The sequence below is a fragment of the Pseudophryne corroboree genome, chromosome 7 (assembly GCF_028390025.1).
Source record: "Pseudophryne corroboree isolate aPseCor3 chromosome 7, aPseCor3.hap2, whole genome shotgun sequence".
NCBI classification, from domain to species: Eukaryota; Metazoa; Chordata; class Amphibia; order Anura; family Myobatrachidae; genus Pseudophryne; species Pseudophryne corroboree.
In genome coordinates this window covers 64,075,827-64,089,240 of record NC_086450.1, presented here as the reverse complement: position 1 = coordinate 64,089,240, position 13,414 = coordinate 64,075,827, and the positions used below count along the sequence as shown (strand labels likewise).

Here is a 13,414-nt window from a genome sequence, read left to right as displayed (position 1 = left end):
TAAATCGTGTAGTAATCTCATCACGTTGTTCACTTCGGCGGGTTGTTTCTGAGTTCAGTCTCATTACCCTTAGGTATTGTGAGATGGGGAGACTGTCCTTTAGCGCAGGCGGATGATGACTAGTGGTCTGTAGCAGCTGGTTACGGTCAGTGGGTTTGCGGAAGAGTGTAGTAATTAACCGTGTCCCTGTGTTGATGAGGGTAACATCCAAAAAATTAATTTCTTTATATGAACAGGATGCGGTAAACTTAATAGGGCTGACAAGTGAATTTAATTCATTAACCATTTGTTCAAATGCCCTCTGTGTGCCCCTCCATAATAAAAAGATATCGTCAATGAATCTGCGGAAAAAGACAATATTCTGGCCGTATCTAGGAAAAATGTGCGTGGCTTCGTACTGTGCCATGAAGAGATTGGCATATGCCGGGGCCAAATTAGACCCCATTGCCGTACCAGAGTTCTGCATATAGAAATCTTTCTTGTATAGAAAGTGATTGTTAGTAAGTACTAATTCAACTAACTCCAACAAAAATTCAGTGGGATAATCGACACAAGGGTTTCTCTCAAATGCTTGTCTTAGTACTTCCACTCCTTCCAAGTGGGGTATCACTGTATAGAATGAACAGACATCAAGGGTCACCAGCAGAATCCCGCTGGTATCCTTAACGTCCGACACACATTGCAAAAAATCTCCGGTGTCTCTCAGATAACTAGGAATAGCAAGACCCATGGGTTGTAATACACTATCCAAGAAAATAGCTAGTGGTTGAAGTAAAGAGCCTTCAACGGCAATAATAGGCCGTCCCGGGGGGTTCGTGAGTGTCTTATGGATTTTCGGCAATAAATATATGATAGGGCACCGTGGATGCTCAACCGTAAAATATTGTGCTAAATCATCTGTTATCCATCTATGTGCTACACCCCTTTTGATGGCGTCATCTATTTTATTCTTTACAGCTGATACGGGATTGGTTCTAAGTCGTGTATAGGTGGTAGTATCAGAAAGTTGCCTCATGACTTCTTTATCGTAATCATGCCAGTCTTGGACAACAATTGCCCCACCTTTATCAGCTGGCCGGATTACTATATTAGTTGCATCTTTCAGTTGGTTAAGAGCCATACGCTCACTGGGTGAGAGATTGTCAAACATTTTTTTAGGGGGTGTACACTTAGTGTCCCTCTGGACTAAACGTAAGACAGTTTTAATGCTAGAATTGGCAGAGGGTGGATCAAATGTAGATTTCGCTTTGAATTTGGTCCTTTCTTTCACCGGGGTGGTGTCCAAGAAGAATTCACGCAGGCGCAAGGTTCGTCCAAATTTAAATTGATCAACACTTTGTCTAAACAGATTCGCTTCACATGTAGGCACAAAAGAGAGTCCTTTTGAAAGGAGTCCCAATTGGGCCTCATCTAAAGCCATGGAAGATAGATTGAACACCATATTTAATTATGTATGCGTCGACCCCTTCTGCGGCCTGTATCCACCTCATCGCGTATGCGGTCTATGCCGCTTCTTAAAGGGTGACTGCAGTGTATGGCGATCCGTATGTTGTTCTAAACAAGTGTTGTCAGATCGTCCCTCATTATGGTCAGTGTTGGAAGTGGATACTGAAGAACCGTATTCCTTAGCAAAGGATGTTCACAACTAATCAACAATTACTGGAAACGTATACATGCAGTTATTGGTGCACAAGGGGGTTATACCAGATAATGAAAACAAAGGGTCACATACTTTTGACACTCACAGATATGTGATATTGGACCATTTTCCTCAATAAAAACATGAGCAAGTCTATTTTTTTGTCTCATTTGTTTGATTTGGTTCTCTTTATCTACTTATAGGACTTGTGTCTGAGGTTGTTTTAGGCCAAATTTCAGTATAAATATATAAACTTCTAACAGGTTTTAAGTAGAGATGAGCGCCTGAAATTTTTCGGGTTTTGTGTTTTGGTTTTGGGTTCGGTTCCGCGGCCGTGTTTTGGGTTCGACCGCGTTTTGGCAAAACCTCACCGAATTTTTTTTGTCGGATTCGGGTGTGTTTTGGATTCGGGTGTTTTTTTCAAAAAACCCTAAAAAACAGCTTAAATCATAGAATTTGGGGGTCATTTTGATCCCATATTATTATTAACCTCAAAAACCATAATTTCCACTCATTTTCAGTCTATTCTGAATACCTCACACCTCACAATATTATTTTTAGTCCTAAAATTTGCACCGAGGTCGCTGGATGACTAAGCTAAGCGACCCTAGTGGCCGACACAAACACCTGGCCCATCTAGGAGTGGCACTGCAGTGTCACGCAGGATGGCCCTTCCAAAAAACACTCCCCAAACAGCACATGACGCAAAGAAAAAAAGAGGTGCAATGAGGTAGCTGTGTGACTAAGCTCAGCGACCCAAGTGCCCGACACAAACACCTGGCCCATCTAGGAGTGGCACTGCAGTGTCACGCAGGATGTCCCTTCCAAAAAACCCTCCCCAAACAGCACATGACGCAAAGAAAAAAAGAGGCGCAATGAGGTAGCTGTGTGAGTAAGAACTGGACTGCGGGTGCTCCTTCCAGCACTTGCAGGGGGCGTGCAAATGGTGGAAGGCGCATGCTCTTCACGTCCAGTGTTGGGAAGGTCAGGCATCGCAACCGACACAATTGGACTCTCCTTGTGGATTTGGGATTTCGAAGAACGCACAGTTCTTTGCGGTGCTACTGCTTTTGCCAGCTTGAGTCTTTTCATTTTTCTAGCGAGAGGCTGAGTGCCTCCATCCTCATGTGAAGCTGAACCACTAGCCATGAACATAGGCCAGGGCCTCAGCCGTTCCTTGCCACTCCGTGTGGTAAATGGCATATTGGCAAGTTTACGCTTCTCCTCCGACAATTTTATTTTAGGTTTTGGAGTCCTTTTTTTACTGATATTTGGTGTTTTGGATTTGACATGCTCTGTACTATGACATTGGGCATCGGCCTTGGCAGACGACGTTGCTGGCATTTCATCGTCTCGGCCATGACTAGTGGCAGCAGCTTCAGCACGAGGTGGAAGTGGATCTTGATCTTTCCCTAATTTTGGAACCTCAACATTTTTGTTCTCCATATTTTAATAGGCACAACTAAAAGGCACCTCAGGTAAACAATGGAGATGGATGGATACTAGTATACAATTATGGATGGACTGCCGAGTGCCGACACAGAGGTAGCTACAGCCGTGGACTACCGTACTGTACTGTGTCTGCTGCTAATATAGACTGGTTGATAAAGAGATGTAGTAGTAGTATGTATGTATAAAGAAGAAAGAAAAAAAAACCACGGGTAGGTGTTATACAATTATGGACGGACTGCCCAGTGCCGACACAGAGGTAGCTACAGCCGTGGACTACCGTACTGTACTGTGTCTGCTGCTAATATAGACTGGTTGATAAAGAGATGTAGTAGTAGTATGTATGTATAAATAAGAAAGAAAAAAAAACCACGGGTAGGTGGTATACAATTATGGACGGACTGCCCAGTGCCGACACAGAGGTAGCTACAGCCGTGGACTACCGTACTGTACTGTGTCTGCTGCTAATATAGACTGGTTGATAAAGAGATGTAGTAGTAGTATGTATGTATAAAGAAGAAAGAAAAAAAAACCACGGGTAGGTGGTATACAATTATGGACGGACTGCCGAGTGCCGACACAGAGGTAGCTACAGCTGTGGACTACCGTACTGTACTGTGTCTGCTGCTAATATAGACTGGTTGATAAAGAGATGTAGTAGTAGTATGTATGTATAAAGAAGAAAGAAAAAAAAACCACGGGTAGGTGGTATACAATTATGGACGGACTGCCCAGTGCCGACACAGAGGTAGCTACAGCCGTGGACTACCGTACTGTACTGTGTCTGCTGCTAATATAGACTGGTTGATAAAGAGATGTAGTAGTAGTATGTATGTATAAAGAAGAAAGAAAAAAAAAACCACGGGTAGGTGGTATACAATTATGGACGGACTGCCCAGTGCCGACACAGAGGTAGCTACAGCCGTGGACTACCGTACTGTACTGTGTCTGCTGCTAATATAGACTGGTTGATAAAGAGATGTAGTAGTAGTAGTAGTATGTATGTATAAAGAAGAAAGAAAAAAAAACCACGGGTAGGTGGTATACAATTATGGACGGACTGCCCAGTGCCGACACAGAGGTAGCTACAGCCGTGGACTACCGTACTGTACTGTGTCTGCTGCTAATATAGACTGGTTGATAAAGAGATGTAGTAGTAGTATGTATGTATAAAGAAGAAAGAAAAAAAAACCACGGGTAGGTGGTATACAATTATGGACGGACTGCCCAGTGCCGACACAGAGGTAGCTACAGCCGTGGACTACCGTACTGTACTGTGTCTGCTGCTAATATAGACTGGTTGATAAAGAGATGTAGTAGTAGTAGTATGTATGTATAAAGAAGAAAGAAAAAAAAAACCACGGGTAGGTGGTATACAATTATGGACGGACTGCCGAGTGCCGACACAGAGGTAGCTACAGCCATGGACTACCGTACTGTACTGTGTCTGCTGCTAATATAGACTGGTTGATAAAGAGATGTAGTAGTAGTATGTATGTATAAAGAAGAAAGAAAAAAAAAACACGGGTAGGTGGTATACAATTATGGACGGACTGCCGAGTGCCGACACAGAGGTAGCTACAGCCGTGAACTACCGTACTGTGTCTGCTGCGACTGGATGATAAATAATGATATAAAAAATATATATATATCACTACTGCAGCCGGACAGGTATATATTATATAATGACGGACCTGCTGGACACTGTCTGTCAGCAGAATGAGTTTTTTATAGAATAAAAAAAAAAACACCACACAAGTGAAGTCACACGACGAGTGTTTAACTTTTTCAGGCAATCACAATATAGTATACTATACTACTAACTATACTGGTGGTCAGTGTGGTCAGGTCACTGGTCAGTCACACTGGCAGTGGCACTCCTGCAGCAAAAGTGTGCACTGTTTAATTTTAATAATAATATGTACTCCTGGCTCCTGCTATAACCTATAACTGGCACTGCAGTGCTCCCCAGTCTCCCCCACAATTATAAGATGTGTGAGCTGAGCACAGTCAGATACGAGTGTTTAACTTTTTCAGGCAATCACAATATAGTATACTATACTACTAACTATACTGGTGGTCAGTGTGGTCAGGTCACTGGTCAGTCACACTGGCAGTGGCACTCCTGCAGCAAAAGTGTGCACTGTTTAATTTTAATAATAATATGTACTCCTGGCTCCTGCTATAACCTATAACTGGCACTGCAGTGCTCCCCAGTCTCCCCCACAATTATAAGATGTGTGAGCTGAGCACAGTCAGATATATACATAGATGATGCAGCACACTGGGCTGAGCAGTGCACACAGATATGGTATGTGACTGAGTCACTGTGTATCGTTTTTTTCAGGCAGAGAACGGATATATTAAATAAAACTGCACTGTCTGGTGGTCACTGTGGTCAGTCACTAGTAAACTCTGCACTCTCTACAGTTCTACAGTACTCCTAAGCTCCAGTAAATCAGGTCAATCTCTCTCTCTCTCTCTTCTAATCTAAATGGAGAGGACGCCAGCCACGTCCTCTCCCTATCAATCTCAATGCACGTGTGAAAATGGCGGCGACGCGCGGCTCCTTATATAGAATCCGAGTCTCGCGAGAATCCGACAGCGTCATGATGACGTTCGGGCGCGCTCGGGTTAACCGAGCAAGGCGGGAAGATCCGAGTCGCTCGGACCCGTGAAAAAAAACATGAAGTTCGTGCGGGTTCGGATTCAGAGAAACCGAACCCGCTCATCTCTAGTTTTAAGCACCAATATATATATATATATTTGTAGGACCAGAACTCCAGATACTGAGATCATGGGCCCGGTGCCCATAGGGATAAACAGCATACTCCAGGGGCAACACGCACACACACACAGCATTTATATTCCAGCTGATTCAAACACTTCAATTCAGCACATTATTAATGGGATATATCTCTGGATACAATCCTGATGCAAGGTTAAGGTCGATGTACGGGAGGCTTACTTTTTCTTTCCCCAGGACCATAAATATGCAATGCATAGGCGTTTCTATAATGGGTGCAGTGTGTGTGATGCACACGTGCCTCTGGGTCCTGGGGAGCCTACACCACACACCCTGCACCCATTTATTATACTTACCCCTCCAGAGTCCCACAGCAGCGCACTTTATTATACTAGAGTCTACTTGCTGCCAGAGAAGAGGGGGTCCAAAATGGAGGTTGCGTGCAGGTCCTCTCCTCTCTTAATACTACCCTGCTGCAATATGTGGTCCTGAGGAAAGGGCAATTAATGATGCCATAAGGGCTGATGTTACGAGGTCTGTAGGCATGGAACTAGCTGCCTTGAGTGGTGCAGTTATCAGACAGACGACCAGGTGTGTATACAGGTTATAATTTATAAGCAGTGAGCGGGGTATTCAAAATGCAGAGGATTCCAGCCAGGCAATTTCTGATATGTGATTGGTTGTCAATCAAATCCTCATTCTTTCACCTGAGGAACATAGCCAGAATCAAGCACTTAATTCCCTCAGATGATATGCCAAAAGTCATGCATGCATTTGTATCATCTCGTTTAGACTACTGTAATGCCCTCTACCTTGGTCTCCCAGCAAAAGAATTGCAGCGCTTACAGCTGGTGCAAAACACAGCTGCCAGGCTGTTAACCAACCAGCCCCGTTCTAGCCACATAACACCCATCCTCTACTCCCTTCACTGGCTGCCTGTACGATGACGAATCATCTTCAAGATTGGCTTACTGAGTTTCAAAGCATTACATGACCAAGGCCCAAGGTACCTGAAACAGCTTCTGACCCCATACTGCCCCACTCGATTACTGCAATCTGTAGATGAAGGACTTTTAGCAGTACCTAGAATCTACCGTTATTCATCTGGGGGTCGAGCTTTTAGTCATGCGGCTCCGACTCTATGGAACTCACTTCCCCGCACAGTGCGAGAGGCCCCAACTGTAGAATCTTTCAAAAGTAGACTCAAGACTTTTCTGTTTACTCAAGCATTTCCATAATGTCCCTTTTAGTATCTTCATGTTTCTGTATTTTATGAAAATGTACTTCATTATTTTCTGTACTATATTATGCTATGTATCTGTTAAGCTCCTTGAGTCCTATTGGAGAAAGCGTGCTATATAATTAAAATTATTATTATTAATTCAAGTATGTTCATTTCTGTTGTTCATGAAATGTAATGAAATCATTCTTCACTACCGTGCGTCCCCTTTTTTATGTTCTTATGCAGATCCTGTTGTTAACATGAGGAATGGAGAATGGAGGGGTGCTGCGTGAAAGATTATTCTACTAATACACCTTTCAGACTAGCATAAATTTCCCGAGTTATTTCACGTGAACAGCATCAACCCGGGATTTTGCTTAGTCTGAAAGGGTCCTAAAGCAATATCCCAGGTCAAGCATCACGGAATTTCATCCAAGTCAGGGCCGACAGACACGCTGCACTGGAGCAGCTCACCGTCAGAATGAACCTGGGGGTTAGCAGACGTGTGTCTAAAATGACAGTTCAGCACGTCTAGCTGCTGTCTGTGCTGCACGTGGCGGTTACTCTGGCTATTAGATGGTGGTCATAATAATGTGACTCGACCATATATAAAGTGCTATAATCATACCTCCCAACTTTAACATTTTCTAAAGAGGGACAAAAAGGGGCGTGACCTAAGAAAAGGGGGTGTGGATTTGCATGAGGACCCGCGATCGCGAGCCACACTCCCGTTTTCATCACTAAGGGGGCAAGCCCAGCTCTCTGTGAGCCGCTGGCATGCCCCCTCTCCCTCTGACTCCAGTGAATAGACGCTGTGCGCATGCGCACAGCGTCTATACACCGTTGCTTTGCTAAGCAGGGCAGCAAGAGACAGAGCCTCCCAACTGGCCCCCCCCCCCCCTACCGCGAGACACTGCGGCCCGTGGGTGAAACAGCGGGACAGTCCCCAAAAAATGGGACTGCCCCGCGAAGGTCGGGACAGTTGGGAGGTATGCTATAATATCTAGAAATACAAATAGTAAACATAAGATTAAAAGGATATCCTGTAGACATAGAAGGGACAGTTGGGAGGTATGCTATAATATCTAGAAATACAAATAGTAAACATAAGATTAAAAGGATGTCCTGTAGACATAGAAGGGGACTCACCTGAATAAAACTCCAACAACGAAAAACAGGGTAGCTAAAATATCCATAATGTTCCATAGATCAGTAAGATACTTCACTCCACTCATGTACATCTGCCAAACAAGAGGTGCTTATCTCTTCTGTATATATATGATGAGCAGGAGACACTGATACATACTGTAGTTACAAGAACTTAAAGACCCTGGTAAGATTTTGGGTTGTATACAGGTAAACAAAAATGCAACATACTTAATGCATACGTGGTAGTCTGGTAGATATTCTTAGCTCTGCATAAAATATTTAAAGTGATATAACAAGGGTTCACAGGAACACAGGTCAATCTAAACAACTGTCCAATTGTTCAAAACTTAAAGGCCTGAACTTAGATGTTTTTAGTGCAGTAGTGATATATGCAGAAGTTTGTTCCGTGGAATGGTTCAAAAATATGGATAGGTTGAAGTAGTAGTTGAAGAGCTTGAATCCATTGTAAGGTGACAGGCTGTGGACGGGAGATGAGTATAGGACTGTAGTCAAACAGTAGAATACAGGACTATTTTCAATTATATTATTACAGATTAATGGCAGATAGAAGGGTATACATTTAATTTGCCGGCTGTTGGGATCCCGGTGGTCAGGATACCGAGGCCGGAATCCCAACAGCTGGCAATGCCGACAGCCGGAATACCGGCACAAAAGGACTATTCCCACAAGTCGGTATCCACGACACCCATACAGTGGGAATAGAACCTGTGGCAAGCACATCGAGCCCGCTTCGGGCATACTGGTGGCCGGGATGCCGCAATTGGTATATTGGCGGCCGGTGGTAAATCATACTGATTCCGATAGAAGAGCCCAGAATTATGGCCTGGATGGGAAGCTGAGAGCTATGGCTATGTAGGAGACATTAACAATATACTATTGAAAGAAATGTATGAAGAGGAGTGGTGAGAGGATGGGAACTGAAGGAGATAGTGCAATGGTGACTGAAGTTGATGGATGACAGGGATCAGCACATGTGAAGCGATACATTAAAATGTCATGTCATTAATACGTATTAAAACAATGACATCTATACTTCACATGTGCTGTTGCAGTCAATACCAAGTCCAAGAGCGGAACCTGTTGCCCTGAGATTCTCTGGGAGGCTGAGAGGGCCTTATCAGAAAACACTGGTAAGTTCATTGGTATGAGGAAAGGAGATAATGAAGAGAAGGACAAATAAAAGAGGTAGGGTGTGAGAAAGGAGGATAATGGGGTTGCTAAATAATGGGTGGGGAAGAGAGGAACTGAAGGGGGCAATGAATAACAGGGATGTGGTGTGAGGAAGGTAGATAATGAAGGAGGTGAGGAATATGATGAATAATAGAGATGGAGATGGTGAAGGAGGATATTGGTAGTGTGTGGGGTAGTCAGTAGGTGTCTCATCAGTGCTGGAGGGAACGTCTGTAAAACCAGCTATGAAGAAGAAGGAGAAAGAGGAAATTTTAAGGAAATTTAAACTAAAACATAAAATTGCGGTGGGAAAAAAAAATCTTGCATTAAGATTTATGATTCCATAAATAGGCTATACTACATAATATATGACAGAGCAAAGTTACCAGCTTAAGTACAGTATATGCAGAGCGTCACTGGTACAGGAGCCGTTACGTGTGAGAGTGTCACTGGTATAGGGGGCGTTACGTGTGAGAGCGTCACTGGTACAGCGGGCATTACGTGTGTAGGCGTCACTGGTACAGGGGCGTTACGTGTGTAAGCGTCACTGATACAGGGGGCATTAGGTGTATTAACGTCACTGCTACAGGGGCGCTACGTGTGTAAGCATCACTGGTACAGGTGGCATTACGTGTGTAAGCGTCACTGGTACAGCGGGCATTACGTGTGTAGGCGTCACTGGTACAGTGTGCATTACGTGTGTAGGCGTCACTGGTACAGCGTGCATTACGTGTGTAGGCGTCACTGGTACAGGGGCGTTACGTGTGTAGGCGTCACTGATACAGGGGGCATTAGGTGTATTAACGTCACTGCTACAGGGGCGTTACGTGTGTAGGCGTCACTGGTACAGTGTGCATTACGTGTGTAAGCGTCACTGGTACAGCGTGCATTACGTGTGTAGGCGTCACTGGTACAGCGTGCATTACGTGTGTAGGCGTCACTGGTACAGTGTGCATTACGTGTGTAGGCGTCACTGGTACAGCGGGCATTACGTGTGTCGGCGTCACTGGTACAGGGGGCATTACGTGTGTAGGCGTCACTGGTACAGCGTGCATTACGTGTGTAGGCGTCACTGGTACAGCGGGCATTACGTGTGTAGGCGTCACTGGTACAGCGGGCATTACGTGTGTAGGCGTCACTGGTACAGCGGGCATTACGTGTGTAAGCGTCACTGGTACAGTGTGCATTACGTGTGTAGGCGTCACTGGTACAGCGGGCATTACGTGTGTAGGCGTCACTGGTACAGCGGGCATTACGTGTGTAAGCGTCACTGGTACAGCGTGCATTACGTGTGTAGGCGTCACTGGTACAGAGGGCATTACGTGTGTAGGCGTCACTGGTACAGCGGGCATTACGTGTGTAAGCGTCACTGGTACAGTGTGCATTACGTGTGTAGGCGTCACTGGTACAGCGGGCATTACGTGTGTAGGCGTCACTGGTACAGCGGGCATTACGTGTGTAGGCGTCACTGGTACAGCGGGCATTACGTGTGTAAGCGTCACTGGTACAGTGTGCATTACGTGTGTAGGCGTCACTGGTACAGCGGGCATTACGTGTGTAGGCGTCACTGGTACAGCGGGCATTACGTGTGTAGGCGTCACTGGTACAGCGGGCATTACGTGTGTCGGCGTCACTGATACAGGGGGCATTAGGTGTATTAACGTCACTGCTACAGGGGCGCTACGTGTGTAAGCATCACTGGTACAGGTGGCATTACGTGTGTAAGCGTCACTGATACAGGGGGCATTAGGTGTATTAACGTCACTGCTACAGGGGCGCTACGTGTGTAAGCATCACTGGTACAGGTGGCATTACGTGTGTAAGCGTCACTGGTACAGCGGGCATTACGTGTGTAGGCGTCACTGGTACAGTGTGCATTACGTGTGTAGGCGTCACTGGTACAGCGTGCATTACGTGTGTAGGCGTCACTGGTACAGGGGCGTTACGTGTGTAGGCGTCACTGATACAGGGGGCATTAGGTGTATTAACGTCACTGCTACAGGGGCGTTACGTGTGTAGGCGTCACTGGTACAGTGTGCATTACGTGTGTAAGCGTCACTGGTACAGCGTGCATTACGTGTGTAGGCGTCACTGGTACAGCGTGCATTACGTGTGTAGGCGTCACTGGTACAGTGTGCATTACGTGTGTAGGCGTCACTGGTACAGCGGGCATTACGTGTGTAGGCGTCACTGGTACAGCGGGCATTACGTGTGTAAGCGTCACTGGTACAGTGTGCATTACGTGTGTAGGCGTCACTGGTACAGCGGGCATTACGTGTGTAGGCGTCACTGGTACAGCGGGCATTACGTGTGTCGGCGTCACTGGTACAGGGGGCATTTCGTGTGTAGGCGTCACTGGTACAGGGGGCGTTTTGTTTGTAAGTGTCACTGATACAGAGGGCGTTACGTGTGTAAGCATCACTGGTACATGAGCATTACGTGTGTAAGCGTCACTGGTACAGAGGGAGTCTTGTATAAGCATCACTGCTGCAGGGGGAGTTATGTGTGTAAGCGTCACTACTAGGGAGGCCAATCCCGGGATTTGGGCCCAAAAATGCCGAGATTTGAATCCTGGGATTGGAGCCTCTAATCCCGGGATTCAAGGGATTACATTGCGCATGTGCGGGAGGGTGGGTGTAAGTAATATTACTTACTCATATTAGGCGGGCGGCAGCCATAGACAAGCTGAACGCGGCGGCACTTCAAATGTAGCGCCGGCCGCCAGCCAATGAGAGCTGGCGGACCGGCAGCCAATCAGGGAAACTGCTGCAGCGGCAGCCAATTAGGAGCGACTGCTGCGGCCGCTTCCCTGATTGGCTGTCGGTCTGGTTGGCTGGCAGCCGGCGCTTCATTTGAAATGCCGCCGCGTTCAGTGTCCATGGTTGCAGCACGCCTAATAGTATGTAGTATTACTTACTAACACTCACCCTCCCTCCGTGCAGTCAGTGCTCCCTACAGCCTTCCTCCCTCCCGCGCTGCTACCAACCCTCCCGCGCCGCTACCTACACCCATCCTCCCTCCATGCAGTCAATGCTCCCTAGAGCCTTCCTCCCTCCCGTGCCGCTACCAACCCTCCCGCGCCGCTACCTTCACCCACCCTCCCTCCGTGCAGTCAGTGCTCCCTACAGCCTTCCTCCCTCCCACGCCGCTACCAACCCTCCCTCCCGCGCCGTGACCTACACCCTCCCTCCCGCACCACTACCTACACCTTCCCTCCCGCACTGCTACGTACACCCTTGCTCCCGAGTCCCGCACCGCTACCTACACCCTCCCTTCCTCCTGCACCGATGTCTACACTGTTAGGCGCCGGGGTCCGCGATGTCCTCGCGGCCCGGCGCCTAGCAACTAGGGACGCCGTGCGTAGCCGCCGGCTCCCTAGCAACGCAGGGACGCCGAGCGGCTGAGCCGCCAGGACCCTGGCAACGGGGATGCCATGGGCGGACCGCGTTTCCCGTTGCAGGGTCAGATTTCAACATACACGCTGGTCTTGTGGGCGTGCAGCAGGGAAGCTGCACAGCATTTGGGGCAATTAGACTGGGGGCATCTGATTGGAGGACTCTTTGTTAAATGCTTCTCAGTGCTTCACACAGACGCCGGTAATAGCTTCCTGCATGCTGTTTTGGTTTGCTGAACGTCTGTTCCAGTCCTGCTGTGTCCGGTCATTCCTGTCCTCAGAAGTCCTGTATCTTGGAGTTGTCATCTCATCCCAAGAAGTCATTTGGTCCCCTGTAGTCCTCAACGATCACCAGAGAATATCGAGTGGTGTTCGTGAGTTGCGGCTCTGCCGTGTGTTGCGGCTCAGCGGCTTAATCTTTATATTCTGTTTCGGAGCATTTGCGGAGGGTTCCGCTTCCACAAGTCCTCTCCGGAACTCGGCGGTGCCGGGTAGGAGAGTGGACAAGTGGATATTTTGGTTGTCCTTTTCCCTGGCGTTTTTTCCGCACATATTCTTGTTTCTAGTTAGCTTGTAGCCCCTGGCCTGGTTGTTTAGTCAGAGGGCCCCTTGTTATCACCCTGT

At 46.9% G+C, this 13,414-nt stretch overlaps 1 protein-coding gene across 2 annotated transcripts in view; it reads right to left on the bottom strand.

The window, feature by feature from the left end:
* The window catches only part of LOC134944569 (transient receptor potential cation channel subfamily M member 8-like), a 145,593-nt gene that overhangs the window by 57,466 nt on the left and 74,713 nt on the right, over positions 1-13,414 (bottom strand). For both annotated transcript variants that reach the window (XR_010181900.1, XM_063933238.1), the window contains one exon: positions 8,206-8,297. Coding sequence is in view for 1 of the 2 variants with exons in the window: in XM_063933238.1 (XP_063789308.1) it covers positions 8,206-8,297 (92 nt within the window). In the remaining variant the exon portion in view is untranslated. The remainder of the gene's footprint in view (positions 1-8,205; positions 8,298-13,414) is intronic.